A 25,983-nucleotide genomic window follows, 5' to 3' on the forward strand; every position below is an offset into this window, starting at 1 on the left:
ACTTGGATTCCTGAATTGAGCAGGGGGTTGGACTCGATGGCCTTGCAGGCCCCTTCCAGCCCTACTCTTCTATGATTCTATAGGGATGCCCTGACTTGGATTCCTGCATTGAGCAGGGGGTTGGACTCGATGGCCTTGCAGGCCCCTTTCAACCCTACTATTCTCTGATTCTATGAAGGGAGCCTCACTGGCAGAGCGGACCCAGTGAGGTGGTCTTTCCCAAGTGCGTTCAAAAACCAGGAATCAGCAGTGTGTGTGTGTGTGTGTGTGTGTGTTGAGATTGCAAGATTGCAAGACTGCAAGTCTGGCTGACTGAGCTTGATGCTTCGGGGACACTATCTATGTTGCACAAAATGCTAGTTTCGCCCCCTGGAGGCTAGTCCAATTTGCCCCAAAGAGGAGAGTCAACTTCAGGCTGGGTCCAACTCGATTTTATTGTTTGCAAACAGTTCGACAAAGGAGCTCACGCTCAAAGCAGAGTCGACCCTGGGCAACCTCCGCGCTACAGTTTTATCACTTAGCTTGCATTCCTCAGCCAGCGTGTTACTTTTGATTGGTTGCCAGCGGTTTGCTTAGCAACCTTATCTTAGGGTTACTGTCTGCTCATTCCAGGCATGCGCAGCTCTTACAGTACTATGTGCTGCTTAAGACACATACAATGGCTTTTAGGTTACATTTTTACTACAATTCCCCCCTCAAAAGGCTTTTCTCAAATTTATACTCTCTTTGGTCCAGCGGTGGACTACGCACTTAAAGGCGCAAACTATTATTGCTGTGGCATTGACGGTTTTCTCTAAACAGCAAGTGAGGCCTGGGACGCCTTTGTTCTAGCTACTAGAATGCTGACAACAAAAACACTTTTTTTTTTGAACTTTTGGAACTCAGTATTGTTCCGTTCATCAGGAACCCTTGAGACGAGAGCACCCTCTTTCTGTAGAGCTACTTGAGTCCTTTCAGGGGTTCATTATTCCAACGGTGACCTTCAGGTGGGTCAGCTTCCGGTGTGACCCTCTCTGGTGCAGGTGATGCCTTTATTCAGTGTGATGAATCCACTTCTTTTCTTTGGCGACTTTCATAGCAATGGGAGTGGTAAGTAGGATCTGAAACAGACCCTTCTGCTTCTTGGTAGGTGGTTCATCTTTCTAGGACTGGATTAGCACCCAATCGCTGGGATTGAGATTATGCACTGGAGCGTCTAAAGGCCAGGATTGGTGCGGTGTCGCAAACCTGTGAAAACAAAACAGACTGCAAAGCAGTAACATAACCTTGAATCTTAAAACTTTTACTTTTAAATTCACATTTAAGCTATCAGCCATAGGTAATATTCGAGGTGGGCACTTATGGAACGTTTAAAAGGTGTCAATTTAATACTTCCCTTGGGGGCGCACCATACTCGAGTCAAGGTGATTGGCAAGGCCTGTGGCCTTTCAACTTAATCTTTCAACAAATTCTAATGAGCATTGTCTTTAAGGTGCGGTTCATCTTCTCAACTTGACTTGTAGATTGAGGTTTCCAAGGGGGGTGTAGCTTCTAGTTAGTTTGTTATGCCTGGGCCACTACTTGCGTCACTTGTCCAACAAAATGGGGCCCCTGATTTGATTCACTCTCTTTAGGTAACAAGAGCTTAGGGATTACTTTTTAACAGGATCTTGGCTACTGTCTGAGCGGTGCAGTCAATTGCTTTTATCATTACTAGCAGGTACCGATAGCCATGAGTCTGGGGCAACTCTGAAAAGTCAATTTGAAATCTCTGAAAAGGATAGTAAGCACATGGGCGACTTCTCATTTGAGCTGGGGGCTCAAACATCTTTGAATCATTTTTGAGGCACAAAGGGCAATCAGCCACTGTTCTCAGGTCTTGGTCTAACCTGAAGGAGGTGCTATTTGCCTCGGGCGCACCTAAAATTGGGGTGTTAAAGGGGGACGATCCCTTTATTAGCTAACCATAATTTTTGAACTTTTCAATGAGCGGCTTCAAGCCTGCACAGGTGGCTTTTTTCAGAGGATACTGCCTCACGCACACAGGGCTCTCCCTTTTTAAAGAAGATTTTAACTGGTGTCATGCGTTTGCTTGGGCAGGGGTTCTGTCTGCCCACACACATGGATCAACATTCTCTAAAATCTCAGTCTCTTTGGCCTCTGACACAATCTTGATTGCTTGAAAGGCCATTTGATAATTTGAGCCCTGCATTGCTGGCAGCTGTACTACAATCTGATTATCACTGAAGAAGATTTTAGCTTGCAGTTTTGTTAACAAGTCCCGCTCCATGAGGGCAACCAGGTATGCAGATGAAACTACAAAGGCATGTTCCAGTATGTTATTTCCAGTCTTCGTGAGGAGGGGCTTACACAGGGATCATAGAAAATGTGGCTCCAGTATCTACTAGGGCTTTACAGTCCTCGCCGCCAACCCTTACTTTTACCTTGGGATTCTCCCGAGCATTTGTTCGTAGGGTGGTGGCCCTTCAGCTAGACTCCCCCCCACTGGAGGACCCTGCCAGCATTTGGCAGCCTTCAGGGTGAGTCTCTTTTCTTTTTTCTTTCAGCTCTGGACAATCTTTCTTTTAATGTCTCTTCTCTCGGCAATACGCACATTTATTGAGCCTCGGTCGGCCCTTTCCTTTTCTGCCCCCCCCCCTCTGGTCGCTTCTGTGCTCTCAAGCTGCTGTTTATATCTCCGCCCATGGTGGCTGCCAGCATTGCCTTTTCCTTTTTCCAGGAATGGCACTTTTTTATGTGCTCTCATGTGCACCATAGCTCTAAAAACTTCATGATCTGGGGTCTGATAAGGCTAAAGCAGGCGGTGATATTAAGGCTTGCTTCAATTTAAGAAAAGCCTTTTTTTATTTTAATTGTCCACTTCTAGTGGGTAATATTTTTGTTAAAGCTTCATACGGGGGCTTCACCCCTTTTTATGGCTACTATAGCCTCCCTCTTGTAACAGGCACACTTATCTTTTGGCTTGCCTGTTCTGCAAATCATGTTTTAAATTCTCTGTGCCATGCACCAGTTTTAACTCTTTGTTTTCTCTGCAAGTTAGGCTGTTTGCCATTGCTTCGACAGAGACTTGCTTGCTTAGATCTTACTAATTTCAACGACACAAATTTGGAATAAGCTTTCTTTCTTTTTTTAAGCCTTTTTGTCTGTTACTTTCTTCTGCCTTCTTTTATACCTTTTTCATATCATTAAAATCTAACACCATGACTGGAAAACATTTGTTTTGTATAGTAGGGCATGGTGGAGCAGATCTAACCATTATACTGCTCCTCTGACTGCATGGTCAGGGCCCATCAAAATCAAGGGAAGGGCGTTCTCATATGTGGAAAGAGTTCCAAGCCACCATTTTTGCATCGGCAACTCCACACTGCATGAGTTTTGGCAGAGTGTCAGGTTTGCCTCTGAGCAAATGGAACGTCAGAACAGTTCAGATTTTGAGAAAGAGCTGGAACACATGGGGCAGGAACTTTCTTAGGCTTCAGAAACACAGCTGGGCTTAGAAGTATCACGGGAGAGTGGGGGACTCTCTCTCTCTCACCTCTTAAGTTAAGAGAATTTGCTGCCCCCTTTTTAAAGGGAAACTAACTTTCGTAGTTTCTCTTTGAACTTTTTGAAGGCTGTTTCCTTTGTAGTCTATGAATCTCTAGAAATTTGTGTCTGTATGCTTCATTTGGGTAAATGAAATCAAAGCCTTGGAAATCATAGAATCATAGAATAGTAGGGTTGGAAGGGGCTTACAAGGCCATCGAGTCCAACCCCTTGCTTACTGCAGGAATCCAAATCAGAGCATCCCTGACAGATGGCTGTCTAGCCTCGTCTTGAATGCCTCCAGGGTGGGAGAGCCCACCACCTCCCCAGGTAATTGGTTCCATTGTCTATTGCTCTAACAGTTAGGACGTTTCTCCTGATGTTCAGCCGGAATCCAGCTTCCTGTCACTTGAGCCCATTATTCCGTGTCCTGCACTCTGGGATTATTGAGAAGAGATCCTGGCCATCCTCTCTGGGACAACCTTTTAAGTACTTGAAGAGTGCTATCAGATCTCCTCTCAGTCTTCTCTTTTCAAGGCTAAATATACCCAGTTCTTTCAGTCAAATGCAGCTTTTTATCTGAGTGTTGAAATCACAAATCAAACTGTACACTGAGCTGATCACAAACAAACACACAATCTACAACAACGGGAGTTTAAGGCTATGACAAGCCTCACAGTACTTTTTACGGCAAGTCTTTAACTGGCCAAAGTTCCAGTCCATGTGCAGAGTGCCTCTAACAAAGAAGGCTTTGGGCCATAAAGAAGGGATGCGTTTTAACAAAAGCTCTGTGTCTCTTCATCAGTTCGAATGGGGAAGGTGTAACCTTACACCTCTTCTAGATTCCTCCACAGATAAGAACAGAGCAGTGCTGCTCAGCTTTCCAGCTGTGATGCTTTTTTTTTTTTTTTTGCAAATCTCACTCTTTTGTCAGGTCCTCACAGACACTTTCCAGCCTCTCTGCTTGCTAAGGCTAAACCAGCCGCGGCGAAGGGGGGTTAGGCAAGTCCCCCTTGGCTCTGCTCTGAGCAGGCTGACAGAGATAAGCTTACACAGACCCTGATATTTTAAGAACTTGCTCTGTCTTTGTTTCTTGATTTTGCCACAGTCTTTAAGTCATCAAACAAATCTCTTTCTTCAGAAGTTGCAAGTTTTTCAACTGCTTTTGCTTCTTCTAACAAACTTGGATACGGGGGCAGACAAACTGTCTCTGGCGGGCCCCCTCCCTCCCCCAACAACCTCTCCTCCCAACCTAACAGACCGAATCAGACAGGGGGGAGCTCAGGGCACCTTGGGCAGGGTCTCCCAGTCTTCAAGCTCCTTCCGTGGGGCTTGAATCGGGGGGAACAGGGGCTTTGGGCTTCACCTCGGAGCATACCATCATGACTTTACAATATTGAACTTTATATTCAACCTTTTCTCGCCTTCAGTGGATTTTGGTTGGCACTCATCCAAATACTGATAACCTCACCTTCCCTGAGGCAAATTTATCTCTTACTACTTGATTCAGACACCACCCGGGGTCTCTTGCCCCTGTGGTCCTTTGCCAGTAACACATTTACACATTTACACTTCTGTAACTAAGGGGGATTCTTTCCGCACCAATTCAACCACCCATCAATATAGGCGAATTGATCCCATTGCCCATTATTCACCACATTTTTATATACAGCATTTACAAGATTTACACCAAAGGATCCTATGTCTGGCCAACTAATTCCAAATGCTGGCCATTCCAATTGACAGAGTGTAACCAGCTTGCCTTTCGACATCTTAGTACACGGAGTCTGACAAACCTCAGACGCTTGACTTTGCTAAAGTTCTTTAGCATGCATCCCAAGGGAGTGGCAGAGCTTTCTAAACGGGAGCTACCCGCCTCCATTGTGCCTACCTCTATTTGAAACCATACACGGAGCCTGACAAACCTCCGACACTTACACGGAGTCTGACAAACCTCAGACGTTTACACAGAGTCTGACAAACCTCAGACGCTCCGAAGGCAACTCAAACAGAAAGACAGAAGGGAAATCAAGTACTTACTCTGCCCCACACCCTAGTGCCGTCTCTTCAGACCCATTCAGCCTGGTTGACTCAATCAATGGAGTCCACGCCTTTAACCTCCTGGGTGTCCTGACCCCCGTTCTCTGGTGCTGTGGCAGACCTCAAAGGCGGTCCGGCGCGCCCCACAGGCACCTTCGCCGGTTCTGTCGTTTGACCCCAGGGTGGTCCAAGGGACTCCTGACTGCTCGCCAGATTGTTGCACAAAATGCTAGTTTCGCCCCCTGGAGGCTAGTCCAATTTGCCCCAAAGAGGAGAGTCAACTTCAGGCTGGGTCCAACTCGATTTTATTGTTTGCAAACAGTTCGACAAAGGAGCTCACGCTCAAAGCAGAGTCGACCCTGGGCAACCTCCGCGCTACAGTTTTATCACTTAGCTTGCATTCCTCAGCCAGCGTGTTACTTTTGATTGGTTGCCAGCGGTTTGCTTAGCAACCTTATCTTAGGGTTACTGTCTGCTCATTCCAGGCATGCGCAGCTCTTACAGTACTATGTGCTGCTTAAGACACATACAATGGCTTTTAGGTTACATTTTTACTACATCTAGGCTGCTATACCACCCTGCCTGAATGGTATGTCAGCTGACCCCTGCCAGGGCCAATCTCTGCCCACCAGACTCTCGAAAATGAACTGTCAGAACAGGCTAGCAGATGGACTGTTCAACTAACCCCTGAAACATTAATCTCTCCTGCAATATAAACAGATATGTGGTGAAGCTCATGCACACAATTCACATACTGTGGCAACGGAAACTACCAGGGAGCATCACTCTGCCCCACCCGGCTCCTCCCTTTCCACAGTCTGGCCTGACGAATATTGAAAGACACTCAGACTCCATCTTGGATTCAGGTGCAATGCTCCACACAGGCCCAAGGCCAGAACCTGACAGCTCAGGTCCAATCTCTGAGACCATCGGCCCCAGAGAGAGGCAAAAAGTGGCACAGGCGTCTTTCTCCTCCCTCCATGATGCGAAGGGAGCTCGGCGCTCAGGGACTGTGGTTAGTTTGCTACCCCCTGGAATTGTAAAAATGACAGTAATTCTCGAGGAACCCCCCATGGATTTCCATCCAGCAAGTCAATAACAAAGACATCCAGGAGACAGCACGCTCAATATAAAGACGCGCTGGAACCTTCCGTGTGGGGCTGGGGTGGGATCTGATCACTTGGGCGCTGAGCATTTCTTGTGGAGATCTAATCCCCATGCCGGGGACTGAATAGTCGACTGTCTTTCAGGTCCTGTGTGTTGCTCACCTAGCAGGGAAAGTCTCTCTGTGCCACTGATGGTTCGGCTTCATCTGCTGCTGTTTTGGATGGTGCCTTCGGCCACCCAGAGGATGCTGAGGACCACCTGCCTCTTGACCAGGGCCAATGAACTGCACGCCTGTTCCAGCCCAGGAGACCTCGTTGTCGGTGGGAATTTACCGGTTGGCGTGAATTATTATGAGGAGACACAGGACTTCCGTAGTTTAACCCCTCCAGACATGCGCACAATTTATCTGTAAGTTTCCACAAGAGGGATCTGGGACAGATGCTTGCCGCTTTGTTTTCAGATTCAAGGGTTCCTTCCAGGCCTATCCAAATTCGCCTCCAATGTGTAAAGAGAGCCAGAGACTTGAGGGATCTACTCTGGCTTCAAAGCAACTTAGTCCGCTGACTTATACTGAGTCATACAATGGAACCAATGACCTAGGGAGGCGGTGGGCTCTCCCACACTGGAGGCCTTCAAGACGAGGCTGGACAGCCATCTGTCAGGGATGCTCTGACTTGGATTCCTGCATTGAGCAGGGGGTTGGACTCGATGGCCTTGTAGGCCCCTTCCAGCCCTACTATTCTATTATTCTATAGGGATGCCCTGACTTGGATTCCTGCATTGAGCAGGGGGTTGGACTCGATGGCCTTGTAGGCCCCTTCCAGCCCTACTATTCTATGATTCTATACTGAGTTATACTCTGGGCATTTCTACCCGAGCTTTTCTTGTGCACTTCTGATGGCCACTCAGGGTTTCTTGTTGGTCCTTGATATGACGTCATCAACCCCTAGGGCCCCTCCCATGCTTTCTTGCCATTACAGTGGCATGATGCCCATCGGGGATCGCGCAATAAGAGATTTTATCGCTCCTTGGAGCATGATAAATTTCTGGTGAATTAGGGGAACCCTGCTTTATCGCAGTGCCATCCAGTGGCTGCGTCATGAAACATATGGAATGTGCCCCCAAAGACACAAAAAACCTCGAAACCACCACATGCAAAGGAGGCGATCTTAATCCTGCAAGGAATCTGGAAGCAGAAGCCCCGGTCCGGGAGCGGGATTTGAACCTCATGTGGAGAAGCTCTGAGCCTCCTGTGGGCAGCTGGATGGCCAGTGTGTTAACAGAATGCTGAACTAGATGGACCTTGGTCTGATCCAGCAGGGCTCTTCCTATGTTCTTATGTAGACCCTTGGTCCCAATGTATTGTCAACACTGATGGGCAGCAGCAGCTCTCCAGGATTTCGGGGGGAGGTTTGCCTGCCTTTTGGGGAGAAGCCAGGGATCGATCCTGGGACCTCCTGCACGCCAAGAAGGCAAAACATATTCTCTGTTGCACAGCGCTATGGTCCCCTTCGGAGCCAGAGCATCGTTCCTCCCCCCCCCCCCCGGGACGACTCAGTGGTGCAATGGTAGTCTTGCAGGAACCCTGAGAACTCTCCTTTCCGGAGACAGAGAGAGCCAAGCCCTCCTGTCCCTTCTCCTGCTGCAGGGCGAGATGTGTGGGAAGGGTTGTGTGTGTGTGTGTGTGAGAGAGAGTTGGGACACGTGGACAGCATCCCCGTGGTGCCTCAGGCCTTCTGCAGGGTGGGCATAAGGTTGTGTAGGACGCATGATGTGTGTTGGTTTTCGAGCCCAGAAATAACGCCTCTGCTAACCAAAGGCTGACATGAGGAACGGTGCCTCAGTAGTGTATTTATTGCCAGGAATGAGCTTTCACCCCCCCACACACACACGGACACCCTTCAGACCTACTGAAATATCCCTTGCGTTCAACAATGGCGGACTGCTGAATTGAATGCGCAGCCTCAGAAGCTGCCTTCAGGCCAGCCGGACCTCATTCAGCCTCTCCAGCACTGAGTGATGGAGCTGCCCCGTGGGAAGGGTCCTGTCAGTTACTTTTTAACAAATCCTGCCTTATTGTGGTTGTAGTCGTGCCTTTTGGTCTTCCCCAGAAGCCCCACAAAGCAAAAGAAGGCAACGTCCCCAGCAACAGCTCCAAACCAACTCCCAGCTGCAAGAGACCCAGCAGAACTGCACTAAACAGCGAGATAACATTGTACGATATGTGTAAACCTATATCATAAATGGAGCACATCGAGTTATGAAGGGAGAGAATATTCCCAGTGCCTATATACCATTTATAACCACCTTAGGGATGTCATATCGCTCATGATCACATCAGTCGTACCGGTCCACGGAAGCCCGGTCTCTTCCCGTTTCGACGACTCATAGTCTTCATCAGGAGCTCCTACGGACAACTCCGAAGGTATGTCACAAACTCTGAGAGCAAACGCTGAGAAGTGATGTCCTCACAAGATCGTTTCACTTCCTGAATAAATGGGTTTTCAGTGGTGTCCTGGTCAACGACCCCTTCATGGATCACTGCCTTGTTGTGGCGAAGGGGCTTGCGTAACTCAGTGAAGCCATAAGCTATGCCGTGCAGGGCCACCCAAGACGGACAGGTCATGGTGGAGAAGTGATGTTCTCACAAGATCTTTCACTTCCTGAATAAATGGGTTTTCAGTGGTGTCCTGGTCAACGACCCCTTCATGGATCACTGCCTTGTTGTGGCGAAGGGGCTTGCGTAACTCAGTGAAGCCATAAGCTATGCCGTGCAGGGCCACCCAAGACGGACAGGTCATGGTGGAGAAGTGATGTTCTCACAAGATCTTTCACTTCCTGAATAAATGGGTTTTCAGTGGTGTCCTGGTCAACGACCCCTTCATGGATCACTGCCTTGTTGTGGCGAAGGGGCTTGCGTAACTCAGTGAAGCCATAAGCTATGCCGTGCAGGGCCACCCAAGACGGACAGGTCATGGTGGAGAAGTGATGTTCTCACAAGATCTTTCACTTCCTGAATAAATGGGTTTTCAGTGGTGTCCTGGTCAATGACCCCTTCATGGATCACTGCCTTGTTGTGGCAAAGGGGCTTGCGTAACTCAGTGAAGCCATAAGCTATGCCGTGTGGGGCCACCCAAGACGGACAGGCCATGGCGGAGAGTTCTGACAAAATGTGGTCCGCTGGAGAAGGAAATGGCAACCCACTCCAGTATTCCTGCCAAGAAAACCCCACGGAACGTATCACAAGGCTAAAAGAGATGACGCCGGAAGTTGAGCCCCTCAAGTCGGAAGGCATCCAATATCATAGAATCATAGAATAGTAGGGTTGGAAGGGGCCTACAAGGCCATCGAGTCCAACCCCCTGCTCATTTACCCAATATACTACTGGGGAAGAGCTAGGAATGGTGGAGAATTCTGCCACGGATTCCAGTGAGGCTGAATGCATTGGCATTCGGCCCCCCGGAATCCGTGGTGGAATGGCCTCCTGCCCCCCCCTGCCCTGCGGAACCCCCTAGGACGAAGCTTACCTGCAGCGGATGTGGCGGATGCAGCGGCGAGGTGGCGGCGGAAGGTGTGGCAGCAGGCGGCAGCAGAAGGTGTGGCGGTGGGGGCAGCAGGGGTGGCAGGGGCGGCGGCTGGTCTCCTGGCCGGCTGCTGCTGGGTGCAGCGAATGCAAATGGCAGCAGCTATGGTGGCCGCCATTTGCATTTGCTATTTTTAGCCATTCTAGCCTACGTAAATATTTATGTAGGCTAGAACGGCTAAAAATAGCCAACGCAAATGGCGGCTGCCGTAGCTGCCACCATTTGGGTACGCTTTTTTTTTACTTTGCTGTGGTAGGCTACGTAAATATTTACGTAGCCTATCACGGCAAAGTAAAAAAAACACGCATACCCTTCTGTTTCCTTCTCCAGTGGACCACATTTTGTCAGAACTCTCTGCCATGACCTGTCCGTCTTGGGTGGCCCTGCACGGCGTAGCTTATGGCTTCACTGAGTTGCGCAAGCCCCTTCGCCACAGCAAGGCAGTGATCCATGAAGGGGACCAGGACACCACTGAAAACCCATTTATTCAGGAAGTGAAATGATCTTGTAAGGACATCAGTTCTCGGTGTTGGCTCTCAGAGTTTGCGATGTACCTTCGGAGTTGTCCGTAGGAGCTCCTGATGAAGACTATGAGTCGTCGAAACGGGAAGAGACCGGGCTTCCGTGGACCGGTACGACTGATGTGATCATGAGGGATATGGTTGTTATGACATCCATAAGGTGGTTATAAATGGTATATAGGCACTGGGAATATTCTCTCCCTTTATAACTTGATGTGTACAATCAAGTGCTCCATTTATCATATAGGTTTATAAATATTGTACAACATTATCTCGCTATCATGGTTAAGTACAGGGAGGCAAACGGCGGTGGCTACAGCCGCCACCATTTGTGTCCCTGCTGCCCAGCAGCCGGATGTCCGGCTGCGGGTGGAGCCGGTCGGCGGCTCCACAGAATCCCTGCAGAGCAGAGCTGCCTGGGCAGGATTCCGGGGGGAGGGACGGAGCGCCTCCTCCCCTGTCGAGGATCCCGGGGGGAGGGACGGAGCGCCTCCCCCTCCACCGCGAAGCAGATCTGCGAAATGGTAAGTGACTTTCATACATCCCTAGGAAGAGCAGAGGGTATTTGCAAGTAGCGCCAGAAAGAGTGAAGTGGCTGGGCCAAAGCCGAAAGGACACTCAGCTGTGGATGTGTCTGGTCGTGAAAAGAAAATCCGATGCTGTAAAGAACAATATTGTTTCGGAACCTGGAATGTCAGATCAACGAATCAAGGTAAGCTGGAGGTGGTCAAACATGAGATGGCAAGATTGAACATCGACATCTTGGGAATCAGCGAACTAAAATGGACAAGCATGGGTGAATTTAATGCAGGTGACTATCATATCTACTACTGCGGGCAAGAATCCCCTAGAAGAAATGGAGTAGCACTCCTAGTCAACAAAAGGGTGGGAAAAGCAGTACTGGGGTACAATCTCGAAAACGACAGAATGATCTCAGTACGAATCCAAGGCAAACCATTCAACATCACAGTAATTCAAGTCTATGCCCCAACCACTGAGGCCGAAGAAGCTGAGGTTGATCAGTTCTATGAAGACCTACAACACCTTCTAGAACTAACACCAAAAAAAGATGTCCTCTTCATCATAGGGGATTGGAATGCTAAAGTAGGAAGTCAAGAAATCACCGGGATAACAGGCAGGCATGGCCTTGGTGTACAAAATGAAGCAGGACAAAGGCTAATAGAGTTTTGCCAAGAGAACACGCTGATCATAGCAAACACGCTTTTCCAACAGCACAAGAGGCGACTCTACACATGGACATCATCAGATGGTCAATATTGAAATCAGATTGATGATGTCCTTTGCAGCTAAAGATGGAGAAGTTCCATACAGTCAGTAAAAACAAGACCTGGAGCTGACTGTGGCTCAGATCATGAGCTGCTTCTTGCAAAATTTCAGCTGAAATTGAAGAACGTAGGGAAAACCACTAAACCATTCAGGTATGACCTCAATCATATCCCTGATGAATAGACAGTGGAGGTGAGGAATAGATTTCAGGGATTAGACCTGATAGACAGATTGCCTGAGGAACTATGGACGGAGGTCCGTAACATTGTTCAGGAGGCAGCAACTCAATCCGTCCCAAAGAAAAAGAAATGCAAGAAAGCCAAGTGGCTGTCTGAGGAGGCTTTACAAGTAGCTGAGGAAAGAAGGGAAGCGAAAAGCAAGGGAGAAAGGGGAAGATATACCCAACTGAATGCAGAGTTCCAGAGAATAGCAAGGAGAGACAAAAAGGCCTTCTTAAATAAATAATGCAAAGAAATTGAAGAAAACAACAGAATGGGAAAGACTAGAGATCTTTTCAAGAAAATCGGAGATCTCAAGGGAACGTTTTGTGCAAAGACGGGCATGATAAAGGACAAAGAAGGCAGGGACCAAACAGAAGCAGATGAGATTAAGAAGAGGTGGCAAGAATACACAGAAGAACTATACAGGAAAGATCTTAGTGTCCCTGATAGCCATGATAGTGCGGTCACTGAACTTGAGCCGGACATCCTCGAGAGTGAAGTCAAGTGGGCCTTAGGAAGCATTAGTAACAACAAAGCTAGCGGAGATGACAGTATTCCAGCCGAGCTATTTAAAATCCTAAAAGATGATGCTGTTGAAGTGCTGCATTCAATATGCCAACAAATTTGGAACACTCAACAATGGCCACAAGACTGGAAAAGGTCAGTTTACATTCCAATGCCAAAAAAGGGCAATGCCAAAGAGTGCTCAAACTACCATACAATTGCGCTCATTTCACATGCCAGCAAGGTTATGCTCAAAATCCTACAAGTTAGGCTTCAGCAGCATGCGAACCGAGAACTAATGGAAGTAAAAGCTGGGTTTCGAAGAGGCAGAGGAACTAGCGATCAAATCGCCAACATTCGCTGTATCATGGCGAAAGCAAGAGAATTCCAGAAAAACGTCTATTCCTGCTTCATTGACTATGCTAAAGCCTTTGATTGTGTGGATCACAACAAACTGTGGCAAATTCTTAAAGTGATGGGAGTACCAGACCACCTTACCTGTCTCCTCAGAAACCTGTACGAGGGTCAAGAAGCAACAGTAAGAACCGGACATGGAACAACCGATTGGTTCCAAATTGGGAAAGGAGTACGACAAGGCTGTATATTGTCGCCCTGCTTATTTAATTTATATGCAAAGTTCATCATGAGAAACGCCGGGTTGGATGAATCACAGGTCGGAATTAAGACTGCCGGGAGAATTCTCAACAACCTCCGATAGGCAGATGATACCACCCTAATGGCAGAAAGCGAAGAGAATCTAAAGAGCCTCTTGTTCAGGGTGAAAGTGGAGAGTGCAAAAGCTGTTTTGAAACTCAACGTTAAAAAAACGAAGATCATGGCATCTGGCCCCATCACTTCCTGGCATGTAGAAGGTGAAGAAATGAAAGCAGTGACATATTTTATTTTCTTGGGCTCCAAGATCACCGCAGATGGTGACTGTAGCCATGAAATTAAAAGACGCTTGCTCCTTGGGAGGAAAGCTATGGCAAACCTAGACAGCATAGTAAGAGCATAGTAAGAAGCAGAGACATCACCTTGCCGACAACGATTCGTATAATCAAAGCTATGGTTTTCCTGGTAGCAACGTATGGCTGTGAGAGCTGGACTATAAGGAAGGCTGAGCGCCGAAGAATTGATGCCTTCGAACTGTGGTGCTGGAGAAGACTCTTATGAGTCCCCTGGACTGCAAGGAGGTTAGATCACTCCATCCTAAAGGAAATCAACCCTGACTGCTCCTTGGAAGGACAGATACTGAAGCTGAAGCTCAAATATTTTGGCCACCTAATGTGGCGAGAAAACTCCCTGGAAAAGACCCTGATGCTGGGAAAGACTGAAGGCAAAAGGAGAAGGGGATGGCAGAGGATGAGGTGGCTAGACAGCATCACCAATGCAATGAATATGGACTTGAGCACACTCTGGGAGAGAGCGGAGGACAGGAAGGCCTGGTGTGCTATGGTCCATGGGGTCACGAAGAGTCGGACACGACTTAGCGACTGAACAACAACAACAACTGGCCAACGCGGCAAAGTAGCCAATTATAGGTACATCGTGAGTGAGGTGTTTAGATCAGCTGAGCTAAATGGCTTTCGCATCCTAAACACGTTCTTGGGAGAGCGCGAGTTGGAGAAAACCGGGATTTCTACATTCAATAAAACATTGAGTTGTACTCTGGAAGAATGATCCAACCCATGATTCTTATCCTTTTTAATTGCCTTCCTTTTTTATTAATGTTGTTACTACTGTCATTATAATGAGACTTTGATCAGTAACATTTTTGGCTGGCTAAATCCTGTTCTATGTTAACTGAAGGGCAATAGACGGTTCTTGGGAATGAATTGCACACTTGCTTCCTTGCTATACGACTGATCATAGAATAGTCATAGAATAGTAGGGTTGGAAGGGGCCTACAAGGCCATCGAGTCCAACCCCATCATATCATATGATGATATGATACTGAAATGTGAGGTTGATTACCTATGCTGTACTGAACTGTAATACTGGCAATGTTATAGGTATAATTTTTAAGTAGAATGAGATTTGACGTTTGTGTGTACTGGAGTTTAAATGTAATCCTTTTAAGTATCTATCTATCTATCTATCTATCTATCTATCTATTCCTTTTCCTTTTTTTCTTTCTTCTTCCCTTTCCTTCTTCTGAGTTTCCTTTTTTGTTATTGCTGTGTCCTCTTAAGAATACCCTATTGTTGGAAACTGTAGATAATGAGTAGATGGTTGGTATTGTTCATGTCATTTATAAAGATAAAAAATAGAATCATAGAATAGTAGGGTTGGAAGGGGCCTACAAGGCCATCGAGTCCAACCCCAATAGAATAGAAAGTTTCAAAAAAACATCTACCCACAATTTATTTATTTATTCATTCATTCATTCATTCATTCATTTCATTTCTATACCGCCCAATAGCTGAAGCTCCCTGGGTGGTTCAGTTCCTGCTATCTTTGGCGATGTTGCTTAATTTTTCACCTCTGAAGAAGTGTAAGTGTCAGGAAGTAAAAACTAATAATACTTATGCCGAAGTTTCCACCGTTCATTTCATACTGGAAAGGGTGGTCAACACAGCTCCTGAAAAAGACAATTTTTTGTCGCAATGTATGTTCCGTTGGAGGGATGCGTTGTTACGCTATTGATACGTTTGATACGATGTACGTGACTTGGAATTGATTGATATGTGTGAGATGGTCTGTATGCATTGGAGATATTTACTGCCTCCGTAATTTGGTGTGCATGGCCAGTTGTGCCCCGTTCGTCATATTCCTGTCTACAAACTTCCAGACATGTATTTATTGGCTGTGATATATTGCTCAAGTGCCGTTTCATAAGGTCCCTTCCCCCTTTTTGTTGAGATGTCGTTGGGGATCCTGTCCTTCCTGTTTGGCAGTCTTTCCTGCAAGCCCTACCTGGAAGGATTTGCATCCAGAAGGATGATGGAACAGAAATAATTAAAAGAAGTCATAAATACATCATCAGTGTGCTGAATGAGGTCTCTGATCCAGCAGGGCTTTTCTGAGGTTCCTATGAAATGCAGCTAGGAAGACCTTGTGTCCCGTTATGTGTCGACGGAACAATCTCAATTTGCCTGCGAATCCTCGGTGTGGATCGCTTTGCTCTAGAAGGTTTCATCTTTCATGAAGGAAGGTTGAACCATCTGGACTATTTCACCCTCCACTCCTTGTCTGTTCTGTTGGGCTCTTCACTCACATCCCAATGTCACTCCCATCGTTGCAGGATGATATTCAAGCACTACCCGCAAGTCCTGGCCTTGGCATTCACCATCCAGGAGATCAACAAGGATCCAGATCTCCTACCCAACCACACCCTTGGCTTCCGCGTCTATGACCACAGCGACATCGCCAGATGGATCTACCTGAACAGTCTGTCTCTGCTCTCCACACGGCGGCAAATGTTCCCTAATTACAAATGTCACAGACACGATCAACTGCTCTCCGTTATCGGGGGTCTTGACTCCAAATCCTCAAGGGAGATGGCATCCTTAATGGGCATCTTCAAGATCCCACAGGTAAGGGGATTCACTTGGGGATAGATGTGGGGACCTACACATCTCAAAATCAGTACGATGGAAAGGCCCATCTCTGACAACAGATTTTCCCATGCAGTGGCTGTGTTGCCTTGATTCTGGATGGCAGGAGAAGGGGGCTTCTGACCTCGGCTAACCTGCCATCTGATAACTTTCATGGTAGCCAGGAGTCCCATCTGCCGATTGCAAGAGCACTCCCAGCCAGCAATGGGTCTGTGAGGCCAGAAAAAGTTCTGGATTGGGAGAAATAGCCTTGCAACCCCTTGGAGACTCACAAACAGACAAGGTGCAAGAAGATGCCTTGATCTTGTTGCAATTGGAGCCTGAACCCCACAACAATATCAGCATTGTCAGTGTTTTGTGCACTGGGACACATTTGCAAATGAAAGCGCTGACGTTTCCGCCTTAGGAGGACAAGGGAAGGAGTTTGGAGAAATATACGGGGTTTCTGAATAAGGCCCACTAATGTTGTGACACATTTTCCATTGTGTGTGTCCGAATGGATTTTGACACACAATGGAACTGTTTTGACCAGACTCTTGTATTTGGGGATGGACCCTCCATCCCCAATACGCTTACCAAGAGTCCCATGTATTCACTATAGAGACAAGGGCCTGTTCATGGCTATGGCTAGAAAGTGTGTCAGGGTTCCCTGCATAGCAGCTCTGACTTTTGGGGTGACATCCACACTAGTGGGGAACCTGAAAGGCATCGTAGAGCTTCATTTGATATTTCAGCACCGAGGTTGGAAATGGATGTCTTCCTTCTGGGTAGCTCTTCATGCATAGGAAGTCCACCGTAGTAGTCCATGGAATGTTATGCCGTGAAAAATGTGTCTTCAAAGTGCCAGAACATTTTGCTGCTACAGACTAACAGGGAATTCCTTCCTTTTAGCTCAGTTATGGTTTGGGTGACCCTGTTCAGGGAGAACCAACAGAATTTCCTTCCTTCTCCCGGATCGATGCGAATGAAATCGCTCAATATGTGGGCTTGGTCCGGCTGCTCCTGCATTTCCACTGGAACTGGATTGGGCTGGTTGCCTTAACTGATGAGAGTGGTGAGAATTTCATCCAGATGCTGACCCCAATGCTCAAGCAGGAGGACATCTGTGTGGCCTTCACGGAAATGTTCAAGCCAACAGACCCCGTCCTTATACAACAAGCACTCTCTGGATCTATTCCTAGTTCTTGGTTTGAGCCGAAGGTGATTATTGTCTTTGGGGACAGCAGTGTTTTACACATCTTAAGAATCTTCTTGGTATGTCATGAAGAAGAGGCCGAGACCCCGTTTAGGAAGGTTTGAATCCTGACATCCCATTGGGAAAATTCTGCTAAAGGACGAAATTTAAACCGGGGCAAACTCTTCCATGGTGTTTTGCACTTCAGAGTCCACAGAAGGGATGTGCCAGTATTCAAGCATTTTCTCTGGGCTTTAGATCCACTCCAGTCACACGGAGACATCTTCCTCCATAAATGGTGGGAATACACATTTCGATGTCAGTTTCTGAAATCAGGCGAAATCTCTCTGAGGGGATGGAGGAACTGTACTGGGAAGGAGAACATACAGGACCTGCTGGGCCCAAGGTCTGAAACAACCATGTCCAGTCGCAGCTACAGCATCTACAATGCCGTCTATTCCATGGCACACACATTGCATTCTGTGTCCTCACTTGGATCCAAGCATGCAAGGACAAGGGAGGGCAAGAAGCTTCTGAATGTTCAACCATGGCAGGTAACGTCCTCCTTCAGAGTTGGCAATCTTATTAAAGGTTCCTCAGTGGTCTGATCCTGGAAGCCAAGGGTGAGCCTGGGAGAAGGGCTGTTGGTCCAGTCTCCAGTAGAGGCATTCCCCATAGATATTGTCCATGCCCATCTTTTCCCTTAAGGAGACCTACTAAGTGAGTCAAAAGCAGTGGAGACTTCTGGAGCTCCTGTGGTAAGCATGTATTTAGAACTGTGGATACTCAGGGAGAAGAATCAAGCCAGCCCAAATATGTAGCATTCTTCTCCCCCACTCACCAGAAACAAACCACAGGAAGCTCCCCCCGCCCCCGTTCATTCTTGCCAGGCAGGATGAGAAGCCCTCCGGTGTTGTCCACCTTGATGGTACCAGCTGCCTACCTCTGGCACACAGGCAAAGATATGAGGGTGGTTTGTCGCAAGTAGACGCCAAAGAAGAAAGCCCAAACCACTGGGCAAGGATCATAGAATCATAGAATAGTAGGGTTGGAAGGGGCCTACAAGGCCATCAAATACAAGGATATTTGAGCAGTTAGTGCCCAATGAACCTAATTCATCTTCAGTGTTAAACTAAACAATGGAGTCGAGGAAAAAAGACATCTCCTAACTTGGTGCCAGTGATGATACCTTAGAAGACACCAGAACCCGCTCAACTTTACCACATTTCCTAAATGTCTCGTCCATTTCAGATTCTTGCCTCTTTGAGGAACATCCAGTTTAACAACAGCGCTGGAGATGAAGTCTCTTTCTATAAGAAGGCCGAGAGATACGATATTGTGAACTGGATTTTCTTCCCAAATGAATCCTTTGCTCACATGAAAGTTGGGCAGGTGGATCTGGACGCTCCCCTTGGGGAAGACTTTGCCATTCACTCGGATGCAATCGTGTGGGCTACAGAGGTGAGGTTGAAGAGAATGTCTTGGGGGAACTAAAGAATGTAGTAGTGCTGTCACTGGAGAACAGAAGGTGTCTTTCTAGATGAGATCAAAGAGGGGTCCTTCTCCAGTGAGAGAACCATCTTTGCATGCAAAAGTCCCAGGTTCAGTCCTTGGCATCTCCAAGTAGGGCTGGGAAAGGGCCCCTGCCTGACACCCTGGAGAGGCACCTCCATTCAGTGTAGACGAAGGGTCTGACCCAGTAAAAGGCAGCTTCCCATGTTTTCGTTTCTCTGTGATAATATATATATTTATATCAGTGTCAGTTATGATGGTTCTAAGTAACCCGCAGACATCCAGAAAAGATGCAGAATTTCCAAATTGGTGATCCTATCCATTGTGTAATGGGAAATTCTATTGTGTAACTCCTTTAAGTCCTTTTTTAGGGCAATATCTAGAATCCTCGAATCATAGAATAGTAGGGTTGGAAGGGGCCCACAAGGCCATCGAGTCCAACCCCCTGCTCAGTGCAGGAATCCAAGTCAGAGCATCCCTGACAGATGGCTGTCCAGCCATTGAACGCCTCCAGTGTGGGAGAGCCCCCCACCTCCCTAGGTCATTGGTTCCATTGTCGTATTGCTCTAATAGTCAGGACGTTTTTCCTGATGATCAGCCGGAATCTGGCTTCCTGTCACTTGAGCCCATGATTCCATGTCCTGCAGTCTGGGACGATCCAGAAGAGATCCTGGCCTTCCTCTCTGTGACAACCTTTCAAGTCCTTGAAGAGCGCTATCTTATCTCCCCTCCATCTTCTCTTCTCAAGGCTAAACATGCCCAGTTCTTTCAGTCTCTCCTCGTAGGGCTTTGTTTCCAATCCCCTGATCATCTTCGTTGCCTCCTCTGAACCCTCTCCAGTTTGTCCACATGCTTCTTCAAGTGTGGTGCCCAGAACTGGACGCAGTACTCCAGATGAGGCCTAACCAGTGCTGAGTAGAGGAGAACTAGTACTTCTTGGGATTTGGAAGCGATGCTTCTATTAATGCAGCCCAAAAGAACATTGGCCATTTTTGCAGCCACATCTATCACTTGTACAACCTCAGGTATTTCTCTCTTCCCGTTCAGGTGTCTCCTTTTGCGAGGTGCGTGGAGAGGTGCTCTCCAGGACATCAGAGAAAAGTTCCAGAGGGGAAGCCAGTTTGCTGCTATGGATGTGACCGTTGTCCAGAAGGGACGATTTCTAACTGGACAGGTAGCTCGAGCATTCAGAGCCTTGTAAAAGTGCAGAGCAAACTGGGGTCCCCATGCAGTGGGAAGATCATGGAGAAGAGTTGGCCATTTAGCCTATGAACATTTTCTCCAATTTTTGGAGAACATTTTAGATCACAGAATTCGACGGCTTACTAGTTTGCAAGCTGTTCTTCAAATTCCTGAAGAAACCTCTTTAAATAAATGAGTCTGTTTCCCGCCTCCCAGCTGAGCAGAGCAGAGCAGAGCAAGCTGCTCCAGCTGGTCCAGGGACTACAGAAGCAGGCAAGCTCCCAGAGAGCGAGCGGACAGGGGGAGCAAACAGGAGTTGGCCAGGGGAGTTCGGCAGGGGAGGTCAAGGGGGAGGCCCCTAACATTTTTTTTTTTAAACTAACTTTTTCCCATTTATTTGTCTTGTAACACACACTTCCACACCAGTGGGACTCTGCTTTTAACCTCTACTGAGTAGAGGAGCAGGCACAGGCTAGTCTAGAACAATCACAAAGCTAGACACAAAAAGGGAAACGGGGCTATGGAAGGACAAGACTCTCCAGTGGTGGTGACCTGCAAGGTGTGTGCCATGTTTGTTTTCTTGCCTGAGAACAACATGGCCTACACCTGCAACAAGTGCAAGTTGATCACGCTGCTGGAGGAAAAATTAAGTGGACTGGAGCGGCGACTGTCAACCCTCCGGGGAATAAGAGAACACGAAGAGTTCTTGGACAGAATGGGGGAACTACAGCAGCAAAGGGCAGACCAGAAGCTTGAAGAGCAACAGCAAGAGGAGGCAGAAGTGGGAAATGCTGAGGAGAAGAAAAATGGAGTAGAGGATACTCCTTGGAAAACGGTGACAGTTAGGAGAAGAAGAACTAGACGCCACTCTGCACCAGTGGAAGCGGTGGAGCTGTGGAACCGATTCCAGGTACTTGCAGATGAGACTGGAGGACAGCCTGCAGAGGAAGAATCACAGGGGAACCTGCATGAGAGTGAGCAAGAGGCTAAAGGTCAGTCAAACAGAGGCGATGAAACCCAGGCCTACAAGAAGAAGAAGAGAAGAGTGGTAGTAGTGGGAGACTCCTTGCTGCGTGGGATCGAGACCCAAGTATGTCGCGAAGACCCGTGGACTCGCCAGGTATGTTGTCTCCCGGGAGGACAGATTAGAGACGTGACTGAAAGGTTGCCTGCACTCATAAAGCCCACTGACAGGTCTCCCTTTCTTCTCATCCATGTGGGAACAAATGATACCGCCAAGCGGAGCTACGAAGAGATCACGTCAGACTTTGAAGCTTTGGGAAGGAAACTCAAGAACTTTGGGGCCCAGATAGTTTTCTCATCCATCCTTCCAGTAGTTAGAAGAGGGATAGAAAGGGAACGAAAAATACTCCGGGTGAATGACTGGCTACGAAGGTGGTGCCGACGAGAGAGATTTGGATTCTGGGACCACGGGCTATACTTCCTGGAAGATGGGCTGTTGGCTAGGGATGGGTTGCACCTCACAAAGGCTGGGAAGAATGTGTTTGGCCACAGCATGAAGAACTTCATCAGGAGGGCTTTAAACTGAATCCTACGGGGAAGGGAGATGTAATGTTGGGGGTAACAATGGACGTAGGCGCATGCACTGCAATGGAGAGAACAGCACTGATAGCGCCCAATAATAGTCTTCAGACACATGTAGGAAGAAAGCCAGACTATGAAGCACATGGTCTTCGATGTCTATATACTAATGCCCAGAGTATGGGAAACAAACAGAACGAACTTGAACTCTTAATACAGGAGGGAAATTATGACTTGATAGGTATAACTGAGACTTGGTGGGATGACTCTCATGACTGGAATACAGCAGTTGAAGGATATAACTTGTTCAAAAAGAACAGGAGGAACAGAAAGGGAGGCGGGGTTGCACTGTATGTGAAAAATACATATCTCTGCACAGAAATACAGGAGGAGGAGCTTGGTAGCCCCATCGAGAGCATCTGGGTTGAAATAAATGGAGCAAAGAATAAAAGGAACCTGGTGGTCGGAGTCTACTACCGGCCACCCAATCAAGGAGAAGCCAAGGATGAAACTTTTGAAAAGCAAATAGCCAATGTTTTAAGGAATCATGATGTAGTAGTAATGGGGGACTTCAATTTCCCCGATATTTGTTGGGAGACAAATTCTGCAAAACATGGCCCCTCCAGGAAATTCCTGACTTGTGTGGCGGATAACTTCCTCCTACAGAAAGTAGAGGAAGGAACTAGAGGATCGGCTATCCTTGACTTGATCCTAACCAACAGAGATGACTTAGTGGATAAAGTAGCAGTTACAGGAACTCTGGGGGAAAGCGACCATGTTGTACTTGAGTTCTTGGTTCTAAGGGAAGCAAAAGCCGAGTGTACTCAAACGCGTACCCTGGATTTTAGGAAAGCTGATTTTAATAAACTCAGAACAATGATCAGTAAGGTCCCATGGCAAACAATGCTAGCGAGAAAAGGAGTCCAAGATGGGTGGGAACTTTTAAAAAAGGAAATTCTCAAGGCACAATCACAAACAATTCCAACAAGAAGAAAAGGTGGAAGACAACAGAAGAAGCCAATGTGGCTTCACAAAAAGCTTAGGGATGACCTGAAAACAAAAAAGGACACATATAGGAAGTGGAAAGAAGGCCAAGTAACAAAGGAAGAGTACAGGCAGGTAGCACAGAATTGCAGGGATGGCGTCAGGAAGGCTAAAGCGGAGAACGAGCTGAGGTTAGCGAGGGATGCTAAAAACAACAAAAAGGCTTTCTTCAGCTACGTGCATAGTAAAAGGCAGAGGAAAGAAATGGTTGTTCAGCTATTAAATAAGGATGGCAAAATGATAACAGATGACAAAGAAAAGGCAGAGGTGCTCAATTCCTACTTTGGCTCAGTCTTCTCCCAAAAGAGGGTCTCTGACCCCCCTGGCAAAGGCGAAGTACAGGCTGAAGGGGCAGGATTGCAGCTTGAGATCGACAGGCATATGGTCAAGGAACACCTCATTACTTTGAATGAGTTCAAATCTCCAGGGCCAGATGAACTGCATCCTAGAGTAATAAAGGAACTGGCAGAAGAACTCTCAGAACCGCTGTCTATTCTCTTTGAGAAATCATGGAGGACCGGGGAAGTGCCAGATGACTGGAGGAGGGCTAACGTTGTCCCTATCTTCAAAAAGGGCAAAAAGGAGGAACCTGGGAACTACAGACCAGTCAGTCTGACATCAATCCCTGGGAAAATTCTGGAGCAGATCATAAAGCAATCCATCTGGAAGCACCTTGACAACAATGCCGTGATGACTCGAGGCCAACATGGATTTGTCAAGAACAAGTCCTGCCAGACAAATCTGATCTCATTTTTTGATCAAGTCACCTCCCTTGTAGACCGTGGGAATGCTGTAGACATCATATACCTCGACTTCAGCAAAGCTTTCGACAAAGTGCCCCATGATATCCTGATGAGCAAACTAGCTCGAAGTGGGCTAGATGAAACAACGATCATGTGGATCCACAGTTGGCTACAGAATCGGACTCAAAGAGTGCTTATCAATGGGACCTTCTCAAGCTGGGGAGAGGTAACGAGTGGGGTACCGCAGGGCTCAGTCCTGGGCCCAGTGCTCTTCCACATTTTTATTAATGACTTGGAGGAGGAGGTGCAGGGAATGCTGATCAAATTTGCAGATGACACAAAATTGGGAGGGATAGCTAATACTTTGGAAGACAGAAACAAAATTCAAAGTGATCTGGATAGACTGGAGTGCTGGGCAGAAAACAACAGAATGGCATTTAATAGGGACAAATGCCAAGTTCTGCACCTAGGAAAAAGAAACCAAATGCACAGTTACAAGATGGGGGATACATGGCTCAACCACACTCCGAGCGAGAAGGATCTTGGAATTGTCGTCGATCACAAGCTGAATATGAGCCAACAATGTGATGTGGCTGCAAAAAAGGCAAATGCTATTTTGGGCTGCATTAATAGAAGCATCGCTTCCAAATCCCGGGAAGTACTAGTTCCCCTCTACTCAGCACTGGTTAGGCCTCATCTGGAGTACTGTGTCCAGTTCTGGGCACCACACTTTAAGAAGGATGCAGACAAGCTGGAGAGGGTTCAAAGGAGGGCAACAAAGATGATCAGGGGACTGGAAACAAAGCCCTATGAAGAGAGACTGAAAGAACTGGGCATGTTTAGCCTTGAGAAGAGAAGACTGAGGGGAGATATGATAGCACTCTTCAAGTACTTGAAAGGTTGTCACAGAGAAGAAGGCCAGGATCTCTTCTTGATCATCCCAGAGTGCAGGACACGGAATAATGGGCTCAAGTTACAGGAAGCCAGATTCCGGCTGAACATCAGGAAAAACTTCCTGAGTGTCAGAGCAATACGGCAATGGAACCAATTACCTGGGGAGGTGGTGGGCTCTCCCACACTGGAGGCCTTTAAGACGAGGCTGGACAGCCATTTGTCAGGGATGCTCTGACTTGGATTCCTGCATTGAGCAGGGGGTTGGACTCGATGGCCTTGTAGGCCCCTTCCAACCCTACTATTCTATGATTCTATGATTCTATAACGAAAAGAATAATTGCATTCGTAGATTTTGCACTGGCTCACCTTTCCACGCGTCATTTCGCAAGCACCATTTTCCCAACCTCTGTGATTTTGGCATGAGACGTGAAGCTGAACACTGACCAGTTGTTGTGGCACATGGAGCTTGGTACTCCGACGTCAACGAAATTGCTGTTTAATCTGTAGTGATTTTTTTTACCGATTCCCTAGTCTCTGCACCCACACATCTCCTCTGAAGAAAGTGTGCAATCTGAAGGAAATGACAGACATTTATTCATTTGTTTATAGCTGTGAGTTGCCTTAGGAGGGCTTCTTCCCTGAAAGACGGCCAATATTTTTAATAATTATAATTATAATTATACTTTTCCCCATTGAGAAGGCACTGCAGGTGACAGACTGTTATGAGATTCTTACACTTGCCTGTGTTTAATTTTAGTTACAGAATTTAGGTGTTTCTTCCTTACAAAATATTGGACATGGATCTGGTACAGCGAGTATCCTATGCAGGTGAAAAGGGGCCTGTTGTACCTTTCCTGGCTCTGGTCTCATGCAATATGTTGCTGAAGCCTAAAGAGAAAATACTGAAAAGGAAATTGCACCCTTAGGTATAGACCAAGCTAGGGAATGGATATCTCCATCTCCTTCTTTGTGGGCTGCATTGTCCCCACATAAACAACATCTATGTCATGTTTGAGAGACCTTTGCTTGTTCCAGATGCAGATCACTGTGACCCATGCCCAGAAGATCAACATCCGAACTGCAACCAAGACCGCTGTTTCCCCAAGACGATCCATTTCCTTTCCTATCACGAGACATTGGGGTTCATCTTAGCTTCTCTGGCTCTTTTCCTCTCTCTGTTTACAGCTCTGGTGTTGGCGACCTTCATTGTACACTGTGACACGCCAATCGTCAAAGCCAACAACCGAGACCTCACCTATGTCCTCCTCCTTTCTCTCCTGCTGTGTTTCTTCTGCTCCTTTCTGTTCATCGGTCGCCCCACGAAGGTCACGTGTCTTCTGCGTCAAACCGCTTTTGGCATCATCTTCTCTGTTGCTGTTTCTTCTGTGTTGGCAAAAACGGTCACCGTGGTTCTGGTCTTCATGGCCACCCAGCCAGGAAACATGGCCAGAAAACTCTTGGGGAGACAAGTGACAAACTCCATTGTGCTGGTCTGTCCTCTCATCCAAGCTGTGATCTGTACTGTCTGGCTGGGGACCTCTCCTCC

General features: G+C 47.3%; 1 protein-coding gene across 2 annotated transcripts; it reads left to right on the top strand.

Annotated features, from left to right (window-relative positions):
* The first annotated feature begins 417 nt into the window (after positions 1 to 417).
* On the top strand, positions 418 to 20,481 carry LOC146333883 (vomeronasal type-2 receptor 26-like). 2 transcript variants are annotated; one of them, XR_014786490.1, is made up of 5 exons: positions 418 to 986; positions 6,816 to 7,080; positions 16,034 to 16,325; positions 17,238 to 18,981; positions 20,080 to 20,481. XR_014786490.1 is itself a non-coding variant. In XM_084825966.1 (4 exons), exons 2-4 carry the CDS (start codon positions 6,863 to 6,865, stop codon positions 17,643 to 17,645), a joined length of 918 nt encoding a protein of 305 aa, XP_084682092.1. In that variant the 5' UTR covers positions 418 to 986; positions 6,816 to 6,862; the 3' UTR covers positions 17,646 to 19,416. The 2 variants fall into 2 exon arrangements, 1 of the variants encoding a protein (XP_084682092.1); XM_084825966.1 differs by lacking the exon at positions 20,080 to 20,481 and having other exon boundaries at positions 17,238 to 19,416.
* The last annotated feature ends 5,502 nt before the right edge of the window (positions 20,482 to 25,983 follow it).

This window comes from Heloderma suspectum, chromosome Z (assembly GCF_057233095.1).
Source record: "Heloderma suspectum isolate Gila_16-S chromosome Z, 16-S_ref, whole genome shotgun sequence".
NCBI lineage: Eukaryota > Metazoa > Chordata > Lepidosauria > Squamata > Helodermatidae > Heloderma > Heloderma suspectum.